Source organism: Protomyctophum parallelum (assembly GCF_964188405.1).
Source record: "Protomyctophum parallelum genome assembly, chromosome: 21".
Taxonomy (NCBI): domain Eukaryota; kingdom Metazoa; phylum Chordata; class Actinopteri; order Myctophiformes; family Myctophidae; genus Protomyctophum; species Protomyctophum parallelum.
In genome coordinates this window covers 6,400,014-6,425,627 of record NC_139713.1, presented here as the reverse complement: position 1 = coordinate 6,425,627, position 25,614 = coordinate 6,400,014, and the positions used below count along the sequence as shown (strand labels likewise).

Here is a 25,614-nt window from a genome sequence, read left to right as displayed (position 1 = left end):
GCCTGGGTTATGATGACCAAATGAAAACGCTTCAGTGGCCGGACGGCACAGCACAGCTTGAGAGAGGGAAATAATACATTTATTTATAACATTTATTTACAAAATACCTTGATTTCATATTGGATGGTAGGATTATATAGCACGTTTTGTTCTTTATCTATTGTAAATGGTTATGTTATTTTGAACGGGTGTAAAAAAGAAAATGCAGACAAATCAGAAATCACGGAACAGGTAAAGAATAGCCTATGAGTTCAGGGAAGGCATACAGTAGTGCTGTACACATTGTTGCATTTTGAACCGGCGATGCTTTAAAAACAAGCTTGTAAATGACCTTTGTTCCTTTTTGATTCAGTGCTTGAACTTGTAGTTCTCGTTTGTTGCAACGGGCAGCGTCTCCTTTAATAGACTGGGTGTAAAAACTCTTCCTTTTGAGTGTTTGTGACCGGGATATGAAGGATACTGGCGTATTTATCGGTGACATTTTGGGTGTAATCATATCACTGTGTGCTTCAGAAGTGCTGCTGCTGTTCACTTTGTTGCTCTCTCTGACACAGTAGTCCTCCCAAAGCTAGGCCACCGTGTCCCGTTTGATTTTCGCTTTGTGTTCGGAGCGGCGGTGGCTCAGGCCAGGCCACGGTAGAGTGGCAGAATGGGAGCCGCAAGGTTTCCACTTTGAACCCTGTGGGCTCCCCCAGGCCCAACGTTAGCGTCGGGAGTGTCCCTGAGCAAGACTCTGAAACCCTAATTGCTCCCGATGTGCAGGTTGGGTGCCTTGCATGGTTTCCTCTGTCATCGGTACTATGAATGTGTGTGTAAATGGGTGAATGTAATGCACAGTCTATGTAAAGCGCCTTGGATAAAGGCACCATTTAATAATAATAATAATAAAACTTTATTTGTATAGCACCTTTCATGACATGAAATGCAGCTCAAAGTGCTTTACAGATCAATGGAGAATAAAAGAAAAGCAAGGCAACGACATTAAAAAACAAGCAGTAATGCAATACAGTGAGGACATGAATAACAAAAACAATTAAAAATAAATGATCAATTAAAAGCAATGTTGTAGAAGTGGGTCTTGAGCTGAGCTTTAAAAATGTCTACAGAGGCTGCCTGTCGAAGGTACAGTGGGAGCTTGTTCCATGCCGACGGCCCGTAGAAGCAAAAAGCTGCTTCCCCGTATTTTTTAGTTGCCATTTTTTTAGGCAAAGCGAGCAGGCCAGCAGTGGAAGACCTTAGGGGGGCGGTTTGGGACATATTTAGGCAGGCATTTACAATTTTGTTGGTTTTTGATCGAATACTTTATTAGTTTGAAATGTAAATAGATAGTACAGTCAGACATTTAGGCTAAAAAGGATGACAAAAATTAAGTCCTGGAGATCTGTATCCATTGTGGTCCTATAGTTCTACTACAGTGGTTTTATCAACCAGTGGTCCGGGCGGGGACCACCAGTGGGCCTTGAGGGGGTTCCAGGTGGTCCGGGGACCACCAGTGGGCCTTGAGGGGGTTCCAGGTTGGTAACCAAATGGAGTTGGTAACCAAATGGACCGTTTAACTCTTGAGTGAAACCCTTCTACACATTTATCAAGATACCTGATGAAGGTCGTTTAGCCCGAAACGTTGTCCTCTAATAAAACTACTACTGCTACTACTGTGAAAGACGGTGTGCAGGACCCTTTTCTTCTCAAGACCTTCTTTTTTTTACCAGCTGCTGTGAAGCACAGCGGAGCTGGTTTATGAACGATTGCTTTGCCTTTCTGGACTAGCAAGCTGTCTCTCTCATTGGTTGCCGTAGTGGCCGTACTATAGCAAGCTATCATTCTAATTGGCTGCCGTAGTGGCCGTGCTAGCAAGCCATCATTCTCATTGGCTGCTGCGTCTCTAGCCAACCAGCCACTTTTGTGTGTGTGTGTGTGTGTGTGTGTGTGTCCCTCTTTGAAACTAGCTCCGCCTCCTCCTCGCCCCTTGCCCTACACACTTCCTCTTGGTTTGAGCATAGATCTATAAATAATAGAGAGCAGAGCGGGCACTGGATGGGAGGGGAATCCCGGTGCCATCTCTATTATTTATATACTGTATCTATGCTCAGACTGAGCATAGATTAGCGTGGCACGCACATTTCCCAAATGTCTACTGCCCTGCTGGCAGCACCCAGAGATTACAATAGGGTGCATTTTGCATCCCAAAGCGCAGTTTACAGTTAAAATAGGGTGCATTTTGCATCCCAAAGCGCAGTTTACAGTTAAGGGACGCAATAAAACAACGACCACGGGATGCACGGGATGCACTACTGTACTACTGTACTGTTTTGCTAGCTTTAGTTATAATATAATAATTTCTTCTTCTGATTTCTACATGAATATAACCACCTTATAACCATATAAAATAAAATTAGAGTTAAATGCTGCAATTTGTAAAAATAAAAAAATAGAAAAAAGGCAAAATATGACTCCTAACGTCGTTGAAATGGGACTCCTCTCTAAAAGACCATCCCGGGACTCATTACATTGAAAACCTATTTACGTCACTGAGTACCCAAGATGGCATACAGTATATGGCTTTTTTCCCCCTCTTGCATTGTGTCAATTTACAATTTACAATGTAGGCATTTAGCAGACGCTCTTAATCCAGAGCGATTTACATTAAGCAAGAACAAAAAGCATGGGAATACATCACAAAAAAGCATTTATCATGAAACATGCGTAAGCTAAGAAGGTAACAGTGGAATATCTATATTATGAGACTATACATATAAACTATATATATATACTACTATGCTATACATATGTACTATGGCGTGCTATGACTATATACAATGCAATTATAGTGCTGTCTACATAACATGCTATAAGTCTGTATCAGATGCTATCTAAGTCTACAGAAATGCTATCTAAGGGGGTGGGGTAAGTGCTATGGGCCATGATGGAGTCTGAAAAGGTGGGTTTTCAGACTACGGCGGAAGATTGGGAGTGATGCTGCAGTTCTGACTGCAATGGGAAGTGCATTCCACATATAACGCATATAACGTGTCTGTGTGTCTGTTTCCAGGGCCTTGTGTCTGTATATATAACGTGTCTGTGTGTCTGTTTCCAGGGCCTTGTGTCTGCATATAACGTGTCTGTTGTTGTGTCTGTTTCCAGGGCCTTGTGTCTGCATATAACGTGTCTGTTGTTGTGTCTGTTTCCAGGGCCTTGTGTCTGTATATAACGTGTCTGTTGTTGTGTCTGTTTCCAGGGCCTTGTGTCTGTATATAACGTGTCTGTTGTTGTGTCTGTTTCCAGGGCCTTGTGTCTGCATATAACGTGTCTGTTGTTGTGTCTGTTTCCAGGGCATTGTGTCTGTATATAACATGTCTGTGTGTCTGTTTCCAGGGCCTTGTGTCTGCATATAACGTGTCTGTTGTTGTGTCTGTTTCCAGGGCATTGTGTCTGTATATAACATGTCTGTGTGTCTGTTTCCAGGGCCTTGTGTCTGCATATAACGTGTCTGTTGTTGTGTCTGTTTCCAGGGCCTTGCCCAGCTGGAGATCCTATGTAAGCAGCTATACGAGACAACAGACACGGATGTCCGACTCCAGGCAGAGAAAGCATTGGTGGAGTTTACCAACAGCCCCGACTGTCTGAGCAAATGTCAGCTACTACTGGAGAGAGGCAGTGTGAGTTTCACTCTGAGAGCACTTATTCCATCACCACTGTCACATACTTGGCTATCGCGGCTTCAATTAGAGCCGCTTCATGTAATCATGCGTTGCAATATAATTTCCTGTTTGATTCGCCGATGTGTTGATGGTTTCATTTCACTCAAAATGGCAGCAATTTTGATCAGATCAAGCAAGTGCGCTCAGGTGCGCTCCGTGTAAAGTGCCTGTCCCCTGCGTTCGAATCTACCACGGTGCATTCGGCTTTGTCGAGCCTCTATATACGAACAAAACAGCAGTGACAAATGTGCGGGGTGAGGAAATAATTGGCATAAATGACTAAATAAATTGGGAAACAAAACAAGAAAAAAAAAAGGTTTAGTTTAGTTTATTTGCACATATGTACATAATAACAACAATATGGTAAAATAAAAATAAATACAGAAAGCCTAAGGATTCAAAAATAATAATAGTAATAATGTTCTAATGATAAGTATCAAATAATAACATGACTAGGGCGTGTTGCCCAAGCTTGTTAATAAAAATTGCAGTAATTGTCTTTTAAAAGAGCTGAGACTAGTACAGACACTGATATGAGACGGTAAGTTATTCCAACTTACCGTGGATGGTGGATACAACTTTTCCGTTGTTCTCCACCATGAGCACCAGCACCTTATGCAGTACTATTGTAGCTCATGCAAAGTGAACAGAAAAAGAACAGTAACGTTTAATTTTGTTCCAAAGACGTATATTGAGTGTATTTGACTTAAAGCGTGTGTGTTTGTCCTCCACAGTCATCGTATTCCCAGCTGCTCGCTGCCACCTGTCTATCTAAACTGGTGTCTAGAACCAGCAACCCTCTGCCCCTTGAGCAACGCATCGACATCCGTAAGTTCTGACGTTTTTTTCCCCTCTATATATATGTCCTATATATCCTTATTCAGTATTTTAGCCGTGACGTGAGCGCCCCCTCCTGAGATACTTCCGGGTCCTACTTTTGTGTCGCTTTTGTGTCCCCATAGAGTTATACTGTGACGCTCCGTCGGACTAAATCTGAGATGAAAACGACCACAAAAGTCTCATTTTACAACAACAAAGCTGCTGCTCTCCCAAATCTGGCTGTGACAGGCCGTCTGCCCCACATGGAATACTATCGCCATTTTATTTTATTGGGTCAACTAAATCCTCATTAATGCAAACTAGATTTAACATACTCAAGCCTGCACACATTCTAAATATGCCCCCCGAAATATTTTACAGAGCAAATGGACTGTTACCACCTTCAATAATAATGATAATAGGCCCAGGCCGTAGCGTAACGGTCTGGGCACCGGACTGGTAATCCAGTCGCAGTGTGCCGCGGGTTCGACTCCCGGACCCGACACGGCCTTTACTGCATGTCATCCCCCCCCCATCTCTCTCCCGTTTCCTGTCAGCCTACTGTCTGTCCCTTCAAAAATCAATAAAAAAGGCGTAAGCCGCAAAAAAAATATCTTTAAAAATAAATAAATAATAATGATAATAATAGTCTTTATTGTCTCCACATCATATATTTTTGTTGTCATGGACACTTGTACAAAACATTAATAATTCTACTCGCGTTGGAAGCATTAAGACCCATTTTAACCCTCAATGGCTTCCTTTCTGAAAAATAACGTCATTGTGAAAAGATTCACGCGTTTAGATATTCTATTTACAATGAGATGCGGACGGGAGCTGGTGCCACTTGGACCCGGACGTAACGTAGCACTACAAAATGACGTCGGACTTAAATACTGAATATGTCCTTATAGCAAAGAGATTATATATAAAGAGACGACAGTTCTAAGATATTTGGAATCACCACTAGATGGCACAGCGGTGCATCACTCCAATATGGCAGCAATGCTTTGTCTATGATGCAACACCTCAAACAAGCACGTAAACATGCACGGTCGCGGGCACACGTGCACATGCATGCGCACACATGCACCCTGACATTCTGAATGAATGTGTTGCTAATTGATGCTTTGATCCTTTCATAAACATGATCGATAAATGAGTAAATCAATAGATGAGAGTAGAATAGGACAAGACAAGTTTTAGTTTTGTACAGCATGACTTTTAAATGTTTTTAACCCATTCTGACCTGAGATCAGATTCATACGAGGTTTCCACTGGACACACACTGGTCTGATTAACCCATTCTGACCTGAGATAAGATTTAAAAAATGTCAGTCGTTCTTCGATTTTTCAAAAATAGCAGACCTACAAGCTCGTAGCGCGCCACTCGGTGGCGCGATATGAGCTTGTAGATCTGCTATTTTTCAATAGCTAAAGCATAACGCGATGCTAACACCAAAATGGGTTCGCGTACAGAATGGGTTAAACAGGAAGTTACATCATCACTCCAATATGGCGGAGGCACTAAAACTAAGACGAAAAATGTTCGTCAACAGATAAAAACTAAACTAAAATGTTAGGAAGGGACTAGTGTACAAGAGATCCAGTCATTTTATACTCGGTTGCATGCTGAAAATAGCTGATCTACAAGGTCACGCGCGACACGTTGTGAGCTTGTAGATCGGCTATTTTCAGCATGCAACCGATCGGCTAATTTCAGCAGGTGTAAAATGAACCATTCCGACGGCATCAAGGCCCGCCAAAATACATTTTAGTCGACTAAAATCTTGTGATATTTAGTCTCTGTGATTTATTTAAAAAAAAAAAGTCGTCTTTGTGACACATGTAGGGGCCGCAATCAAGTTCCTAGAAGCTTTCTCATTTTTTTGTGTTTCTCAATCAGGAAGCAGACAGGGAAATCGACCAATGACAAAGCTTCTAGGAACATCTTTGAATGCAGATTGAGGCCCCTAGATGTGTCACAGAGAGACTAATTGACTTTAATTGTTGAATTATTAAGTCCGTTATGTTTCCTGGAATTGGCTTGGGCCTTGTTTGTTTAAATTAAATTAAAATAAGTGGTGATGATGATTATAATGTGGTGGTTGTTGCTGATTAATGAATGGGTCTAGTCACAGTTGACTGTTTATTAAAAGTAGTCTGTGTGTTTGTGTGTTTGTTGCTGTAGGGAACTATGTGATAAATTACCTGGTTTGTGTCTGTGTTGCTGCAGGAACTATGTGATAAATTATCTGGTTTGTGTCTGTGTTGCTGTAGGGAACTATGTGATAAATTACCTGGTTTGTGTCTGTGTTGCTGTAGGGAACTATGTGATAAATTACCTGGTTTGTGTCTGTGTTGCTGTAGGGAACTATGTGATAAATTATCTGGTTTGTGTCTGTGTTGCTGTAGGGAACTATGTGATACATTATCTGGTTTGTGTCTGTGTTGCTGTAGGGAACTATGTGATAAATTACCTGGTTTGTGTGTGTGTTGCTGTAGGGAACTATGTGATACATTATCTGGTTTGTGTCTGTGTTGCTGCAGGGAACTATGTGATAAATTACCTGGTTTGTGTCTGTGTTGCTGTAGGGAACTATGTGATAAATTATCTGGTTTGTGTCTGTGTTGCTGTAGGGAACTATGTGATAAATTACCTGGTTTGTGTCTGTGTTGCTGTAGGGAACTATGTGATAAATTACCTGGTTTGTGTCTGTGTTGCTGTAGGGAACTATGTGATAAATTACCTGGTTTGTGTCTGTGTTGCTGTAGGGAACTATGTGATAAATTATCTGGTTTGTGTCTGTGTTGCTGTAGGGAACTATGTGATACATTATCTGGTTTGTGTCTGTGTTGCTGTAGGGAACTATGTGATAAATTACCTGGTTTGTGTGTGTGTTGCTGTAGGGAACTATGTGATACATTATCTGGTTTGTGTCTGTGTTGCTGCAGGGAACTATGTGATAAATTACCTGGTTTGTGTCTGTGTTGCTGTAGGGAACTATGTGATAAATTATCTGGTTTGTGTCTGTGTTGCTGTAGGGAACTATGTGATAAATTACCTGGTTTGTGTCTGTGTTGCTGTAGGGAACTATGTGATAAATTACCTGGTTTGTGTCTGTGTTGCTGCAGGGAACTATGTGATAAATTACCTGGTTTGTGTCTGTGTTGCTGTAGGGAACTATGTGATAAATTACCTGGTTTGTGTCTGTGTTGCTGTAGGGAACTATGTGATAAATTACCTGGTTTGTGTCTGTGTTGCTGTAGGGAACTATGTGATAAATGATCTGGTTTGTGTCTGTGTTGCTGTAGGGAACTATGTGATAAATTACCTGGTTTGTGTCTGTGTTGCTGTAGGGAACTATGTGATAAATTACCTGGTTTGTGTCTGTGTTGCTGCAGGGAACTATGTGATAAATTACCTGGTTTGTGTCTGTGTTGCTGCACGGAACTATGTGATAAATTACCTGGTTTGTGTCTGTGTTGCTGTAGGGAACTATGTGATAAATTACCTGGTTTGTGTCTGTGTTGCTGTAGGGAACTATGTGATAAATTACCTGGTTTGTGTCTGTGTTGCTGTAGGGAACTATGTGATAAATTACCTGGTTTGTGTCTGTGTTGCTGTAGGGAACTATGTGATAAATTACCTGGTTTGTGTCTGTGTTGCTGTAGGGAACTATGTGATAAATTATCTGGTTTGTGTCTGTGTTGCTGTAGGGAACTATGTGATAAATTACCTGGTTTGTCTGTGTTGCTGTAGGGAACTATGTGATACATTACCTGGTTTGTGTCTGTGTTGCTGTAGGGAACTATGTGATAAATTATCTGGTTTGTGTCTGTGTTGCTGTAGGGAACTATGTGATAAATTATCTGGTTTGTGTCTGTGTTGCTGTAGGGAACTATGTGATAAATTACCTGGTTTGTCTGTGTTGCTGTAGGGAACTATGTGATACATTACCTGGTTTGTGTCTGTGTTGCTGTAGGGAACTATGTGATAAATTATCTGGTTTGTGTCTGTGTTGCTGTAGGGAACTATGTGATAAATTACCTGGTTTGTGTCTGTGTTGCTGCAGGGAACTATGTGCTAAATGATCTGGTTTGTGTCTGTGTTTCTGCAGGGAACTATGTGATAAATTATCTGGTTTGTGTCTGTGTTGCTGTAGGGAACTATGTGATAAATTACCTGGTTTGTGTCTGTGTTGCTGCAGGGAACTATGTGATAAATGATCTGGTTTGTGTCTGTGTTTCTGCAGGGAACTATGTGATAAATGATCTGGTTTGTGTCTGTGTTTCTGCAGGGAACTATGTGATAAATTATCTGGTTCGTGTGTGTTGCTGTAGGGAACTATGTGATAAATGATCTGGTTTGTGTCTGTGTTGCTGTAGGGAACTATGTGATAAATGATCTGGTTTGTGTCTGTGTTGCTGTAGGGAACTATGTGATAAATGACCTGGTTTGTGTCTGTGTTGCTGTAGGGAACTATGTGATAAATGACCTGGTTTGTGTCTGTGTTGCTGTAGGGAACTATGTGATAAATGACCTGGTTTGTGTCTGTGTTGCTGTAGGGAACTATGTGATAAATTATCTGGTTTGTGTCTGTGTCTCTGCAGGGAACTATGTGATAAATTATCTGGTTTGTGTCTGTGTTGCTGTAGGGAACTATGTGATAAATTATCTGGTTTGTGTCTGTGTTGCTGTAGGGAACTATGTGATAAATTACCTGGTTTGTGTCTGTGTTGCTGTAGGGAACTATGTGATAAATTACCTGGTTTGTGTCTGTGTTGCTGTAGGGAACTATGTGATAAATTACCTGGTTTGTGTCTGTGTTGCTGTAGGGAACTATGTGATAAATTATCTGGTTTGTGTCTGTGTTGCTGTAGGGAACTATGTGATAAATTATCTGGTTTGTGTCTGTGTTGCTGCAGGGAACTATGTGATAAATGATCTGGTTTGTGTCTGTGTTGCTGTAGGGAACTATGTGATAAATGATCTGGTTTGTGTCTGTGTTGCTGTAGGGAACTATGTGATAAATGACCTGGTTTGTGTCTGTGTTGCTGTAGGGAACTATGTGATAAATGACCTGGTTTGTGTCTGTGTTGCTGTAGGGAACTATGTGATAAATGACCTGGTTTGTGTCTGTGTTGCTGTAGGGAACTATGTGATAAATTATCTGGTTTGTGTCTGTGTCTCTGCAGGGAACTATGTGATAAATTATCTGGTTTGTGTCTGTGTTGCTGTAGGGAACTATGTGATAAATTATCTGGTTTGTGTCTGTGTTGCTGTAGGGAACTATGTGATAAATTACCTGGTTTGTGTCTGTGTTGCTGTAGGGAACTATGTGATAAATTATCTGGTTTGTGTCTGTGTTGCTGCAGGGAACTATGTGATAAATTACCTGGTTTGTGTCTGTGTTGCTGTAGGGAACTATGTGATAAATTATCTGGTTTGTGTCTGTGTTTCTGCAGGGAACTATGTGATAAATTACCTGGTTTGTGTCTGTGTTGCTGTAGGGAACTATGTGATAAATTACCTGGTTTGTGTCTGTGTTGCTGCAGGGAACTATGTGATAAATTACCTGGCGACGCGGCCCAAGTTGGCTGCGTTCGTGACCCAGGCTCTCATCCAGCTGTACGCCAGGATCACCAAGCTGGGCTGGTTCGACTGTCAGAAAGACGACTACGTCTTCAGAAACGTCATCGCCGACGTTACGCGATTTTTACAGGTGTGTTTTTTTGTGTTTTAACCTCGTATACAAATGCTGTCTAAATCAGTAGTCCTCAAACCTTTTCAGCCCGTGCCCCACGGGACGGCACCCTTTGGGAGCTTTTAGATTAGCCTTTTTCGGTTATTAGTTATTTTAACCCATTTAGGCCTAACGTCAAAATAAAAACAAATGTCTTCTGAAAAACCTCATGTTTCTATGTCGGTGGTTCTCAATATTTCATGTCAAGCACCCCCAAAATTTATATGTAATATACCACTGACGACCATCTGTAAATATGTTGTTCCAAGGACCCCTCAGAAGCAAAGATTTTAGTTAAAAATGTTCACTCTGAAAAAATATATATTCCAAATTTGCGCCACATTTTCACGAATTTTCAAAAATATCAGACCTACAAACTCGTATTTTTCAATAGCTAAATTATAACGTCTAAAACACCAAAAGGGGTTCCCGCCCAAAATGGGTTAAGATTGAAGAGTGTTTGAAATCAGGATCGGATCGGAAGTGAAAAAAGTGTATCGGGACATCCCTATTCAGAAGCATCTTCTATTCTCTTCTCTTTGGGTACTTCACTGCTTCCTGAGCAAGAGTTATCCGTCTATAAGGACTTAGGTTGGCCTGACAGAAATGTTTTCACTGCTGTGTGATTTTTATTTAGCTTTTAAACTTTTATATGTCTGATAATGTCTTTCACAGGACAGTGTGGAACACTGCATCATAGGAGTCACTATTCTCTCCCAGCTGACCAATGAAATCAATCAGGTAACCTCCCTCCCCACAATCTGTTATTGTTTTTATATTGTGTGTCACTCATCATACTGTCTTTTCTTAATGTATTATAACATTGTCTGGGTAGCTCAGTAGGTAGAGCTCGTGTCTTTGAGCCACGCGTTCATGGGTTCGATCCCGGGCGCTGCCGACTCAGCATAATTAGTGATTAGTAAGTATTATAGTAGCACAGCTTGGGTGCGACAAGGCAAGTCTTGTGGGAAGTACTGGGAGCTGATGGTACGTAGGTGGGAAGTACTGGGAGCTGATGGTACGTAGGTGGGAAGTACTGGGAGCTGATGGTACGTAGGTGGGAAGTACTGGGAGCTGATGGTACGTAGGTGGGAAGTACTGGGAGCTGATGGTACGTAGGTGGGAAGTACTGGGAGCTGATGGTACGTAGGTGGGAAGTACTGGGAGCTGATGGTACGTAGGTGGGAAGTACTGGGAGCTGATGGTACGTAGGTGGGAAGTACTGGGAGCTGATGGTACGTAGGTGGGAAGTACTGGGAGCTGATGGTACGTAGGTGTGGCCAGAGCCTTAGAAATAGACAGAGTTATGCAAACTCCGTTCATTTCATGCATAATGGCAGCCTCTAGCGCTACTGGGGACCGGCTGGGGACTGCTGGGACGCTGATTAGGGACAGTTTCTGAACCGGATGTTGACAGAATGCATTGGATCTTAATGGAGCTCTGTCCCTAATCGAGCTCCCAGTAAGAGCGCAGCTGTGCGCACGAGCGCTTCCGGGATCACGTGACCGGGCTGTTCTGTGCCCCCTCACTAACAGAACTCTTCTATTATACGGCTCTGGGTGTGGCGCTCCACCTCAGAAATCCATCTCCACAGGGGGTCTAGTGCATTGTAACGGGGACAGACTCCATCTCCCCAGGGGGTCTAGTGCATTGTAACAGGGATAGACTCCATCTCCCCAGGGGGTCTAGTGCACTGTAACGGGGATAGACTCCATCTCCCCAGGGGGTCTAGCACATTGTTACAGGGACAGACTCCATCTCCCCAGGGGGTCTAGTGCATTGTTACAGGGACAGACTCCATCTCCCCAGGGGGTCTAGTGCATTGTTACAGGGACAGACTCCATCTCCCCAGGGGGTCTAGTGCATTGTTACAGGGACAGACTCCATCTCCCCAGGGGGTCTAGTGCATTGTAACAGGGACAGACTCCATCTCCACAGGGGGTCTAGTGCATTGTAACAGGGACAGACTCCATCTCCCCAGGGGGTCTAGCGCATTGTAACAGGGACAGACTCCATCTCCCAGGGGTCTAGCACATTGTAACAGGGACAGACTCCATCTCCCCAGGGGGTCTAGTGCATTGTAACGGGGACAGACTCCATCTCCCCAGGGGGTCTAGTGCATTGTAACAGGGACAGACTCCATCTCCCAGGGGGTCTAGTGCATTGTAACAGGGACAGACTCCATCTCCCCAGGGGGTCTAGCACATTGTAACAGGGACAGACTCCATCTCCCCAGGGGGTCTAGTGCATTGTTACAGGGACAGACTCCATCTCCCCAGGGGGTCTAGCACATTGTAACAGGGACAGACTCCATCTCCCCAGGGGGTCTAGTGCATTGTTACAGGGACAGACTCCATCTCCCCAGGGGGTCTAGTGCATTGTTACAGGGACAGACTCCATCTCCCCAGGGGGTCTAGTGCATTGTAACAGGGACAGACTCCATCTCCCCAGGGGGTCTAGCACATTGTAACAGGGACAGACTCATCTCCCCAGGGGGTCTAGTGCATTGTAACAGGGACAGACTCCATCTCCCCAGGGGGTCTAGTGCATTGTTACAGGGACAGACTCCATCTCCCCAGGGGGTCTAGTGCATTGTAACGGGGACAGACTCCATCTCCCAGGGGTCTAGTGCATTGTAACAGGGACAGACTCCATCTCCCCAGGGGGTCTAGTGCATTGTAACAGGGACAGACTCCATCTCCCCAGGGGGTCTAGTGCATTGTAACAGGGACAGACTCCATCTCCCCAGGGGGTCTAGTGCATTGTAACGGGGACAGACTCCATCTCCCCAGGGGGTCTAGTGCATTGTAACGGGGACAGACTCCATCTCCCCAGGGGTCTAGCGCATTGTTACAGGGACAGACTCCATCTCCCCAGGGGGTCTAGTGCATTGTAACGGGGACAGACTCCATCTCCCCAGGGGGTCTAGTGCATTGTTACAGGGACAGACTCCATCTCCCAGGGGTCTAGTGCATTGTTACAGGGACAGACTCCATCTCCCCAGGGGGTCTAGTGCATTGTTACAGGGATAGACTCCATCTCCCCAGGGGGTCTAGTGCATTGTAACGGGGACAGACTCCATCTCCCCAGGGGGTCTAGTGCATTGTAACAGGGACAGACTCCATCTCCCCAGGGGGTCTAGTGCATTGTAACGAGGACAGACTCCATCTCCCCAGGGGGTCTAGTGCATTGTAACGGGGACAGACTCCATCTCCCCAGGGGGTCTAGTGCATTGTAACGGGGACAGACTCCATCTCCCCAGGGGGTCTAGTGCATTGTAACAGGGACAGACTCCATCTCCCCAGGGGGTCTAGTGCATTGTAACAGGGACAGACTCCATCTCTCAGGGGTCTAGTGCATTGTAACAGGGACAGACTCCATCTCCCCAGGGGGTCTAGCACATTGTAACGGGGACAGACTCCATCTCCCCAGGGGGTCTAGTGCATTGTAACAGGGACAGACTCCATCTCCCCAGGGGGTCTAGTGCATTGTAACGGGGACAGACTCCATCTCCCCAGGGGGTCTAGTGCATTGTTACAGGGACAGACTCCATCTCCCCAGGGGGTCTAGTGCATTGTTACAGGGACAGACTCCATCTCCCCAGGGGGTCTAGTGCATTGTAACGGGGACAGACTCCATCTCCCCAGGGGTCTAGCGCATTGTTACAGGGACAGACTCCATCTCCCCAGGGGGTCTAGTGCATTGTAACGGGGACAGACTCCATCTCCCCAGGGGGTCTAGTGCATTGTAACGGGGACAGACTCCATCTCCCCAGGGGGTCTAGTGCATTGTTACAGGGACAGACTCCATCTCCCCAGGGGGTCTAGTGCATTGTTACAGGGATAGACTCCATCTCCCCAGGGGGTCTAGTGCATTGTAACGGGGACAGACTCCATCTCCCAGGGGGTCTAGTGCATTGTAACAGGGACAGACTCCATCTCCCCAGGGGGTCTAGTGCATTGTAACGGGGACAGACTCCATCTCCCAGGGGGTCTAGTGCATTGTAACAGGGACAGACTCCATCTCCCAGGGGGTCTAGTGCATTGTAACGGGGACAGACTCCATCTCCCCAGGGGGTCTAGTGCATTGTTACAGGGACAGACTCCATCTCCCCAGGGGGTCTAGTGCATTGTTACAGGGACAGACTCCATCTCCCCAGGGGGTCTAGTGCATTGTTACAGGGACAGACTCCATCTCCCCAGGGGGTCTAGTGCATTGTAACGGGGACAGACTCCATCTCCCCAGGGGTCTAGCGCATTGTTACAGGGACAGACTCCATCTCCCCAGGGGGTCTAGTGCATTGTAACGGGGACAGACTCCATCTCCCCAGGGGGTCTAGTGCATTGTAACGGGGACAGACTCCATCTCCCCAGGGGGTCTAGTGCATTGTTACAGGGACAGACTCCATCTCCCAGGGGTCTAGTGCATTGTTACAGGGACAGACTCCATCTCCCCAGGGGGTCTAGTGCATTGTTACAGGGATAGACTCCATCTCCCCAGGGGGTCTAGTGCATTGTAACGGGGACAGACTCCATCTCCCAGGGGGTCTAGTGCATTGTAACAGGGACAGACTCCATCTCCCCAGGGGGTCTAGTGCATTGTAACGGGGACAGACTCCATCTCCCAGGGGGTCTAGTGCATTGTTACAGGGACAGACTCCATCTCCCCAGGGGGTCTAGTGCATTATAACGGGGACAGACTCCATCTCCCCAGGGGGTCTAGTGCATTGTTACAGGGACAGACTCCATCTCTCAGGGGTCTAGTGCATTGTTACAGGGACAGACTCCATCTCCCCAGGGGGTCTAGTGCATTGTAACAGGGACAGACTCCATCTCCCCAGGGGGTCTAGTGCATTGTTACAGGGACAGACTCCATCTCCCCAGGGGGTCTAGCACATTGTAACAGGGACAGACTCCATCTCACCAGGGGGTCTAGCACATTGTAACGGGGACAGACTCCATCTCCCCAGGGGGTCTAGTGCATTGTAACAGGGACAGACTCCATCTCTCAGGGGTCTAGTGCATTGTAACGGGGACAGACTCCATCTCCCCAGGGGTCTAGTGCATTGTAACGGGGACAGACTCCATCTCCCCAGGGGGTCTAGTGCATTGTAACGAGGACAGACTCCATCTCCCCAGGGGGTCTAGTGCATTGTAACAGGGACAGACTCCATCTCCCCAGGGGGTCTAGTGCATTGTAACAGGGACAGACTCCATCTCCCCAGGGGTCTAGTGCATTGTAACGAGGACAGACTCCATCTCCCCAGGGGGTCTAGTGCATTGTAACGGGGACAGACTCCATCTCCCCAGGGGGTCTAGTGCATTGTAACGAGGACAGACTCCATCTCCCCAGGGGGTCTAGTGCATTGTTACAGGGACAGACTCCATCTCCCCAGGGGGTCTAGTGCATTGTTACAGGGACAGACTCCATCTCCCCAGGGGGTCTAGTGCATTGTTACAGGGACAGACTCCATCTCCCCAGGGGGTCTAGTGCATTGTAACGGGGACAGACTCCATCTCCCAGGGGGTCTAGTGCATTGTAACAGGGACAGACTCCATCTCCCCAGGGGGTCTAGTGCATTGTAACGGGGACAGACTCCATCTCCCCAGGGGGTCTAGTGCATTGTAACAGGGACAGACTCCATCTCCCCAGGGGGTCTAGTGCATTGTAACGGGGACAGACTCCATCTCCCCAGGGGGTCTAGTGCATTGTAACAGGGACAAACTCCATCTCCCCAGGGGGTCTAGTGCATTGTAACGGGGACAGACTCCATCTCCCAGGGGTCTATAGGGCATTGTAACGGGGACAGACTCCATCTCCCCAGGGGGTCTAGTGCATTGTTACAGGGACAGACTCCATCTCCCAGGGGTCTATAGGGCATTGTAACGGGGACAGACTCCATCTCCCCAGGGGGTCTAGTGCATTGTAACGGGGACAGACTTCCCACGTGTTACCGGCTGATACCGACAATAAGCCACATTTCTATAATATTAATGTTTATTATTGTATTGTTTCTTTATATTATATGTCTTCTGTTTATTTATTCGCAGGCCGACACAACACATCCGCTGACGAAGCATAGGAAGATAGCGTCGTCATTCAGAGATTCCTCGCTCTTTGACATATTCACTTTATCCTGCAATTTGCTCAAACAGGTACGCACACATATTTATTTTACGTCAAGAAAAAGGGAGAGGGTAAACTCAAGACAAACAGAGTTAGTGTCCAAGTGTCCTTGAGCAAGACTCTGAACCCCTAATTGCTCCAGGTGTGCAGGTTGGTGCCTTGCATGGTTTCCTCCGCCATCAGTGTGTGAATGTGTGTGTGAATGGGTGAATGTAATCTCTGTTACAAGCACCTTGGATAAAGGCGCTATATGAATGCACCATTTACCATAAAATATACCTTCTGTTTCGGTCGAGTTATTTGTTGGTGTCGTATGGGAGCGTTGTAAGTATGTTCTTCCTGTTCCCAGTGCATTATGTTTATTTATTTTTATCCATTTGATCGTTGCAGGCATCAGGGAAAAACCTTAATCTGAACGATGAGTCTCAACATGGGCTGCTGATGCAGCTGCTGAAGCTAAGCCACAACTGCCTCAACTATGACTTCATAGGAACTTCGACAGACGAGTCTTCGGACGACCTCTGCACCGTACAGATCCCCACATCATGGAGATCAGGTTGGTACCTCTGCACCGTACAGATCCCCACATCATGGAGATCAGGTTGGTACCTCTGCACCGTACAGATCCCCACATCATGGAGATCAGGTTGGTACCTCTGCACCGTACAGATCCCCACATCATGGAGATCAGGTTGGTACCTCTGCACCATACAGATCCCCACATCATGGAGATCAGGTTGGTAGCTAGCTGACCTCTGCACCGTACAGATCCCCACATCATGGAGATCAGGTTGGTAGCTAGCTGACCTCTGCACCGTACAGATCCCCACATCATGGAGATCAGGTTGGTACCTCTGCACCATACAGATCCCCACATCATGGAGATCAGGTTGGTAGCTAGCTGACCTCTGCACCGTACAGATCCCCACATCATGGAGATCAGGTTGGTACCTCTGCACCATACAGATCCCCACATCATGGAGATCAGGTTGGTAGCTAGCTAGTCTGTCTGGGAGAAAAAAAGCACACTTTATAAGCCAGGAGCAAAACTTGGAGAAAATAAGTTTTCCAATTCTGATATCCATAACAGTTGATACAGACTACCAATCCTATACTAGTGAGCCGAGTGGAATAGTATGAGAGTGGCGACACTAGCGTTGACTCCCATTGTGACAACGTAATGCAGGAAGTGCTCGTTCTATCTCAATGGGATAGTTCCAATGTTTGGAACTATAGCCCATAGGCACCCGCTTTGCGGCGAGATCAAAGCGTGTCGCCACTCTTGTACAAAATAATAAATTGGGTCCATTTGGAAAATAACTGATCTACAAGCGCACAACTACGCAATGCATCCTGAGCTTGTACATCAGCCCTTTTCTCCCTCGCTAAATACTTGCCTGTATTTGGGCAAATCAATGTCTTAATTTCATCGATTTTGACCATGCCCAGAGTAGAGACGCTATGGTTACATGTGGCACTGGTTGAAGTCTGGTCTTAATCACTATTCTGGTGGAAAGCAAATGTTTTCCACCAGCGTTCTGAGCATGTAGACCGGCAATTGTTTTGGTGAAGAGTTGGTACAGTGCGACAGCAAGTGCTTTTTAATGAAAGATTTCCTGACATTGTGTACGTTAACTTCTCCTTCTTGTCCCCACAGCGTTTCTCGATTCCGCCACCCTACAACTCTTTTTCAACTTATATCATTCCATCCCTCCGTCCCTCTCCCCGTTGGTAAGCAATTATATAAATATATCCAAAATAACATGATTTATGACAAAAGTATAGTGTTTTGTTCTTTGTTTTGTGTTAATTCTGAGGTCTCATTAAGTGACCCTTAGCATTTGTTCGTTCTGTCATTAGTCGGCTCCTCAGTTATTTATTGTCCTTTTTTATATTTCCCTATTTAACGTTACACCGTCCTTTGTGCATCCCGTAAGGAGTGTTTAGTCACTTTTGTTTTGTGATCTAATTTATTGTATTTTTCTTAGTTAGGTTAGTTAGGTTTAGTAATTGTATTTTTGTTTCTCATACGGTTAGGGACTTTTAGTTGGGGGGGTAATATTTATTTCTTAGTTAGTTTTCTATAATGTAAACTGACACCCTGAAGCCATTATGCACTTTTTAATCTGTGTGTGTGTGTGTGTGTGTGTGTGTGTGTGTGTGTGTGTGTGTGTGTGTGTGTGTGTGTGTGTGCAGGTGTTGTCGTGTCTTGTTCAAATAGCGTCGGTTCGGCGGTCTCTATTCAACAACGCAGAACGAGCGAAGTTTCTTTCACAGTTAGTGGACGGAGTCAAGAGGATACTAGCAAACCCACAAGTACGTACCGTACCGTACCGTACGTGTGCGCGCTTCGCTCGCGCACATCTCATTCACACAGAATATCGTAAGGTTTTGTATTGTTTGGGTTCACGTTTCATTGACGGCTGCTTTTTCATTCCAGTGTCTGCCGGACCCTAATAACTACCATGAGTTCTGTCGGCTCCTGGCGAGGTTGAAGAGCAACTACCAGCTGGGGGAGCTGGTCAAAGTAGAGAACTACCCGGAAGTCATTCGCCTCATAGCCAACTTCACTGTCACCAGTCTGCAGGTGAGTCTGTCTGTCTGTCTGTCTGTCTGTCTGTCTAACATCGCCTCATAGCCAACTTCACTGTCACCAGTCTGCAGGTGAGTCTGTCTGTCTGTCTGTCTAACATCGCCTCATAGCCAACTTCACTGTCACCAGTCTGCAGGTGAGTCTGTCTGTCTGTCTGTCTGTCTGTCTGTCTGTCTGTCTGTCTGTCTGTCTGTCTGTCTGTCTGTCTGTCTGTCTAACATCGCCTCATAGCCAACTTCACTGTCACCAGTCTGCAGGTGAGTCTGTCTGTCTGTCTGTCTGTCTGTCTGTCTGTCTGTCTGTCTGTCTGTCTGTCTGTCTGTCTGTCTGTCTGTCTGTCTGTCTAACATCGCCTCATAGCCAACTTCACTGTCACCAGTCTGCAGGTGAGTCTGTCTGTCTGTCTGTCTGTCTGTCTGTCTGTCTGTCTGTCTGTCTAACATCGCCTCATAGCCAACTTCACTGTCACCAGTCTGCAGGTGAGTCTGTCTGTCTGTCTGTCTAACATCGCCTCATAGCCAACTTCACTGTCACCAGTCTGCAGGTGAGTCTGTCTGTCTGTCTGTCTGTCTGTCTGTCTGTCTGTCTGTCTGTCTGTCTGTCTGTCTGTCTGTCTGTCTGTCTGTCTGTCTAACATCGCCTCATAGCCAACTTCACTGTCACCAGTCTGCAGGTGAGTCTGTCTGTCTGTCTGTCTAACATCGCCTCATAGCCAACTTCACTGTCACCAGTCTGCAGGTGAGTCTGTCTGTCTGTCTGTCTGTCTGTCTGTCTGTCTGTCTGTCTGTCTGTCTGTCTGTCTGTCTGTCTGTCTGTCTGTCTAACATCGCCTCATAGCCAACTTCACTGTCACCAGTCTGCAGGTGAGTCTGTCTGTCTGTCTGTCTGTCTGTCTGTCTGTCTGTCTGTCTGTCTGTCTGTCTGTCTGTCTGTCTGTCTGTCTGTCTGTCTGTCTGTCTGTCTGTCTAACATCGCCTCATAGCCAACCTCACTGTCACCAGTCTGCAGGTGAGTCTGTCTGTCTGTCTGTCTGTCTGTCTGTCTGTCTAACATCGCCTCATAGCCAACCTCACTGTCACCAGTCTGCAGGTGAGTCTGTCTGTCTGTCTGTCTGTCTGTCTGTCTGTCTGTCTGTCTGTCTAACATCGCCTCATAGCCAACCTCACTGTCACCAGTCTGCAGGTGAGTCTGTCTGTCTGTCTGTCTGTCTGTCTGTCTGTCTGTCTGTCTAACATCGCCTCATAGCCAACCTCACTGTCACCAGTCTTCAGGTGCAAGATTAAAGAAAACATTAGATTCTCATTGACAATGAATGCAGAATATGATAATAAAAAGGGTAATAGATAGGTTTGAGTTAAAGAAGAGGAAAATCTACCAATGTTTAATCCATGCTTAATAAATCTCTCTTCCATTTTCCAGCACTGGGAGTTTGCTCCCAACAGCGTCCACTACCTGTTAAGCTTATGGCAGCGTCTGGCTGCGTCCGTTCCCTACGTCAAAGCCACTGAGCCCCACCTGCTGGAGACGTACACGCCCGAGGTCACCAAGGCCTACATCACCTCGCGCCTGGAGTCCGTCCACATGATCCTCAGGTACACAAACGCACACACACACACACATACACACCTGAGGTCACCAAGGCCTACATCACCTCGCGCCTGGAGTCCGTCCACATGATCCTCAGGTACACAAACGCACACACACACACATACACACCTGAGGTCACCAAGGCCTACATCACCTCGCGCCTGGAGTCCGTCCACATGATCCTCAGGTACACAAACACACACACACACACATACACGCCCGAGGTCACCAAGGCCTACATCACCTCACGCCTGGAGTCCGTCCACATGATCCTCAGGTACACAAACACACACACACACACACACACACACCTGAGGTCACCAAGGCCTGCATCAGTGGTGGGCAACTTTGACGAGCTGAAACTTTCTGGAAGTCAACACACGCTTTGTACTTTGTATCTCGTTTCTTTTCTTCTACCAATTTAGCTATTATGCCAATTAATTCTCCCCACACATTTCTGTGTTACCACGGCTTGAGGCCTCAAACAAGCACGTATGTCGTATGTCCTGGAAGTTGAGCCATGACAAACCGTACAAGCAGGCTCACCTGAGCCACAGTGTGAAGACTAACCCTACAAGCAGGCTCACCTGAGCCACTGTGTGAAGACTAACCCTACAAGCAGGCTCACCTGAGCCACAGTGTGAAGACTAACCCTACAAGCAGGCTCACCTGAGCCACAGTGTGAAGACTAACCCTACAAGCAGGCTCACCTGAGCCACAGTGTGAAGACTAACCCTACAAGCAGGCTCACCTGAGCCACAGTGTGAAGACTAACCCTACAAGCAGGCTCACCTGAGCCACAGTGTGAAGACTAACCCTACAAGCAGGCTCACCTGAGCCACAGGGTGAAGACTAACCCAACAAGCAGGCTCACCTGAGCCACAGGGTGAAGACTAACCCAACAAGCAGGCTCACCTGAGCCACAGGGTGAAGACTAACCCTACAAGCAGGCTCACCTGAGCCACAGTGTGAAGACTATAATTAGCCCTCGCAAAAAGCTGCAGGGACCGTATGACAACAACATCCTTGACAACGATGCACTACAGAAAGGAGATAATACCCTCTCTGTAAATGTGAGACACGGAGATGGTCAGTGACTTAACCCATTCTGACCTGGGATCAGATTCATACGAGGTTTCCACTGGACACACACTGGTCTGATTAACCCATTCTGACCTGAGATCAGATTCTAAAAAATGTCAGTCGTTCTTCGATTTTTCTAAAATAGCAGACCTACAAGCTCGTATCGCGCCACTCGGTGGCGCGATATGAGCTTGTAGATCTGCTATTTTTAAATAGCTAAAGCATAACATGATGCTGACACCAAAATGGGTGCCCGGTCAGAATGGGTTAAGGAGAAGCTGCAGAGAGCACTAATGCTCCCGATCCGATTTTGATTTTGAGTATCTGCCCAACCGATTATTTTTTTCCCCATTCGATATTTATATTTTTATAGAACACTTATGCCATATCACAATAATAGTACAATGTCCAAAATCACAGACACCATCCAGTTTAATATCATGATGATGATATGGATCATGGCTTTTTTTTTGCCCCCCGATCCGATTCCGATCATTTGAAAATGACGTGATCGGCCCCAAGATGCCTAAGTAAGTAGACTATGTCTACAAAAAGGTGCTATCTAAGGTGGTTCTCTTCGTCTCCCTCGTAGCATCTGGAAGGAGTATCTTTTTGTCAGGGCTGCTAGTCTGTAGAGCGGCTTCTATCCCACCAGGACCAACATTCACTAAATGCCACCACCATTGATCTGAACTGCACCAAACCCTCCTCTCTGTCATTGTCTCTCTCTATCTCCCTCTCTCTCTTTATCTCCCCCCCTCTCTCTCCATCTTTATCTCCCCCCTCTCTCTCTCCATCTCCATCTCCCCCCTCTCTCTCCATCTCCATCTCCCTCTCCCTCAAAGTATTGCGGCTTCTTCTTGGTGATTATGTAACTGTTTTACTTTTTAATGATGTCTTGTCTGATGTCTACATGTGTTTTTGCGAGAGCCATTTCGCTGCCATGAACGCTGAGTGTGTGTGTGTGTGTGTGTGTGTGTGTGTGTGTGTTATGAAAGAGACGATAGAGAAGCTCAATCCTGTTACTTTAACTCGAGAGCGTATGAAAGTAACCAAGTGGACTTGTAATTAATTAATTAATTTAACAAATGGATAACAGGGAGCAAATACAGACTTTAAGTCTGCCGCCGCAAGCCTGCATTTGATTTAACCCATTCTGACCGGGCACCCATTTGTGTCGGCATCATGTTATGCTTTAGCTATTGAAAAATAGCAGATCTACAAGCTCATATCGCGCCACCGAGTGGCGCGATACGAGCTTGTAGGTCTGCTATTTTTTTTAAATCGAAGATAACGACTGACATTTTTAGAATCTGATCTCAGGTCAGAATGGGTTAATCAGACCAGTGTGTGTCCAGTGGAAACCTCGTATGAATCTGATCTCAGGTCAGAATGGGTTAACCGACATACATTTATAGTTGTATTGTTATTGGAGAAGATAATGTGTTCTACACAAAGCCTAGACAGTGTGTGTGTGTGTGTGTGTGTGTGTGTGTGTGTGTGTGTGTGTGTGTGTGTGTGTGTGTGTGTGTGCACGCACACACATCCACCAAAGGGGGCACAAGCCGACAACATAATGTACATTTATTTCACTTATTTCTTATTGATAAAACAGACGATACAAAAAAGAAGAAGAAGAAAAACAAAGCAAGGGACAAAAAAAAGGAAACAAAAAACAAGGCTGCATTTTTCATATTCCAGGAAACATGCATTGAAATCCTCATACATTATCGATAGGCTGAAAGAAGAGATCCCACTTTTCCCACTTTTTTATAGAACTTGTCCTCCATAATGTATATTTATGAACATGACCACAGACCCTGCACACACACACCTACTGTAATGTATGACGGGTGCGTACCGTGTGTGTGTGCGTGTGCGACTGTGTGCGTGTGTGTGTGTGTGTGTGTGTGTGTGCGCTGGGTTATGCAACCATGATGGCACATACATCAAACTGACCACACAATGAAATATTGATCATTGAACATATTGTATTCAAGTGGCACGTTCCTGGTGTGACAGGTGTCACATCAAAGCATGTTTGATTATTTACAATTTGTGCTACCCTCACTAAAAACGCCGGGACAACGCTCCACACGTCCCAAACTCTTCTCCCTTCTGGCTCCAAAACTGTGGAATGCACTTCCCATTGCAGTCAGAACTGCAGCATCACTCCCAATCTTCCGCCGTAGTCTGAAAACCCACCTTTTCAGACTCCATCATGGCCCATAGCACTTACCCTGCCCCCTTAGATAGCATTTCTGTAGACTTATAGGGGATTCACACTATGGTCCCGGGTGCGCACTCGGGACCACTTGGCAGATGTTGTGGTAGTGTGAATGATGCGTACCGTTCCCGGGAGCGGATCGCCCAACCGTCCCCGGGACCGCATGGGGGGGGCGGGTCTCTGGACCGTTGAAGTGTATTCAGATACGGATCATTCCAATGTGAATGAATGCGTACCTAAAGAAGGATGTGGACTGTTTTTTTTTAAAGAACGTGACATAATCTCTAGTCGACGAGCCAAGCGTCAACAAAAAAAAACACAGCCGCTGCACGATGCGTAACACCAGCGCATTTCTCAACGCCGCCCTTCTCCTGTTGTATACACGCAAGTGTACCCGGGTGCGCTGTTGAATCTCGGGCAATGTGAATCATGGCCATCGGGGACCAGGCAACCGTATTCGGAAACGGTTCCAATGAAACGGATTCAGTCCGTCTCAGTGTGAATCCCCTATTAGATAGCATCTGATACAAACTTATAGCATGTTATGTAGACAGCACTATAATTGCATTGTATATAGTCATAGCACGCCCATAGTACATATGTATAGCATAGTAGTATATATATATATATATATATATATATATATATATATATATATATATATATATATATATAGTTTATATGTATAGTCTCATAATATAGATATTCCACTGTTACTTTCTTAGCTTACGCATGTTTTATGATAAATGCTTTTTTTGTGATGTATTCCCATGCTTTTGTTCTTGCTTAATGTAAGTCGCTCTGGATTAAGAGCGTCTGATAAATGCCTAAATTGTAAATTGTGCTAGAGAGAGAGAGAGAGAGATGCATGACATGTTACTGCTTCAGTGAGAGAGAGAGAGAGATGCATGATATGTTACTGCTTCAGTGAGAGAGAGAGAGATGCATGACATGTTACTGCTTCAGTGAGAGAGAGAGAGAGATGCATGACATGTTACTGCTTCAGTGAGAGAGAGAGAGAGAGAGAGAGAGAGATGCATGACATGTTACTGCTTCAGTGAGAGAGAGAGAGAGAGAGAGAGAGAGAGAGAGAGAGAGAGAGAGATGCATGATATGTTACTGCTTCAGTGAGAGAGAGAGAGATGCATGACATGTTACTGCTTCAGTGAGAGAGAGAGAGAGATGCATGACATGTTACTGCTTCAGTGAGAGAGAGAGAGAGATGCATGACATGTTACTGCTTCAGTGAGAGAGAGAGAGAGATGCATGATATGTTACTGCTTCAGTGAGAGAGAGAGAGATGCATGACATGTTACTGCTTCAGTGAGAGAGAGAGAGAGATGCATGACATGTTACTGCTTCAGTGAGAGAGAGAGAGAGATGCATGACATGTTACTGCTTCAGTGAGAGAGAGAGAGAGAGAGAGAGAGAGATGCATGACATGTTACTGCTTCAGTGAGAGAGAGAGAGAGAGAGAGAGAGAGAGAGAGAGAGAGAGAGAGAGAGATGCATGACATGTTACTGCTTCAGTGAGAGAGAGAGAGAGAGATGCATGACATGTTACTGCTTCAGTGAGAGAGAGAGCGAGAGAGAGATGCATGACATGTTACTGCTTCAGTGAGAGAGAGAGAGAGAGAGAGAGAGAGATGCATGACATGTTACTGCTTCAGTGAGAGAGAGAGAGAGATGCATGACATGTTACTGCTTCAGTGAGAGAGAGAGAGAGAGATGCA

At 45.7% G+C, this 25,614-nt stretch overlaps 1 protein-coding gene across 1 annotated transcript in view; it reads left to right on the top strand.

Moving 5' to 3' along the window:
- xpo7 (exportin 7) overlaps positions 1-25,614 on the top strand; it is a gene marked incomplete at its 5' end in the record, with an annotated part of 68,258 nt that overhangs the window by 12,572 nt on the left and 30,072 nt on the right. Inside the window, 11 exons of the mRNA XM_083792993.1 lie at positions 3,510-3,656; positions 4,433-4,526; positions 10,077-10,243; positions 10,940-11,005; positions 16,316-16,420; positions 16,782-16,947; positions 18,049-18,122; positions 18,588-18,707; positions 18,832-18,978; positions 20,404-20,523; positions 20,706-20,758. Coding sequence (XP_083649119.1) covers positions 3,510-3,656; positions 4,433-4,526; positions 10,077-10,243; positions 10,940-11,005; positions 16,316-16,420; positions 16,782-16,947; positions 18,049-18,122; positions 18,588-18,707; positions 18,832-18,978; positions 20,404-20,523; positions 20,706-20,758 — 1,259 coding nt within the window. The remainder of the gene's footprint in view (positions 1-3,509; positions 3,657-4,432; positions 4,527-10,076; positions 10,244-10,939; positions 11,006-16,315; positions 16,421-16,781; positions 16,948-18,048; positions 18,123-18,587; positions 18,708-18,831; positions 18,979-20,403; positions 20,524-20,705; positions 20,759-25,614) is intronic.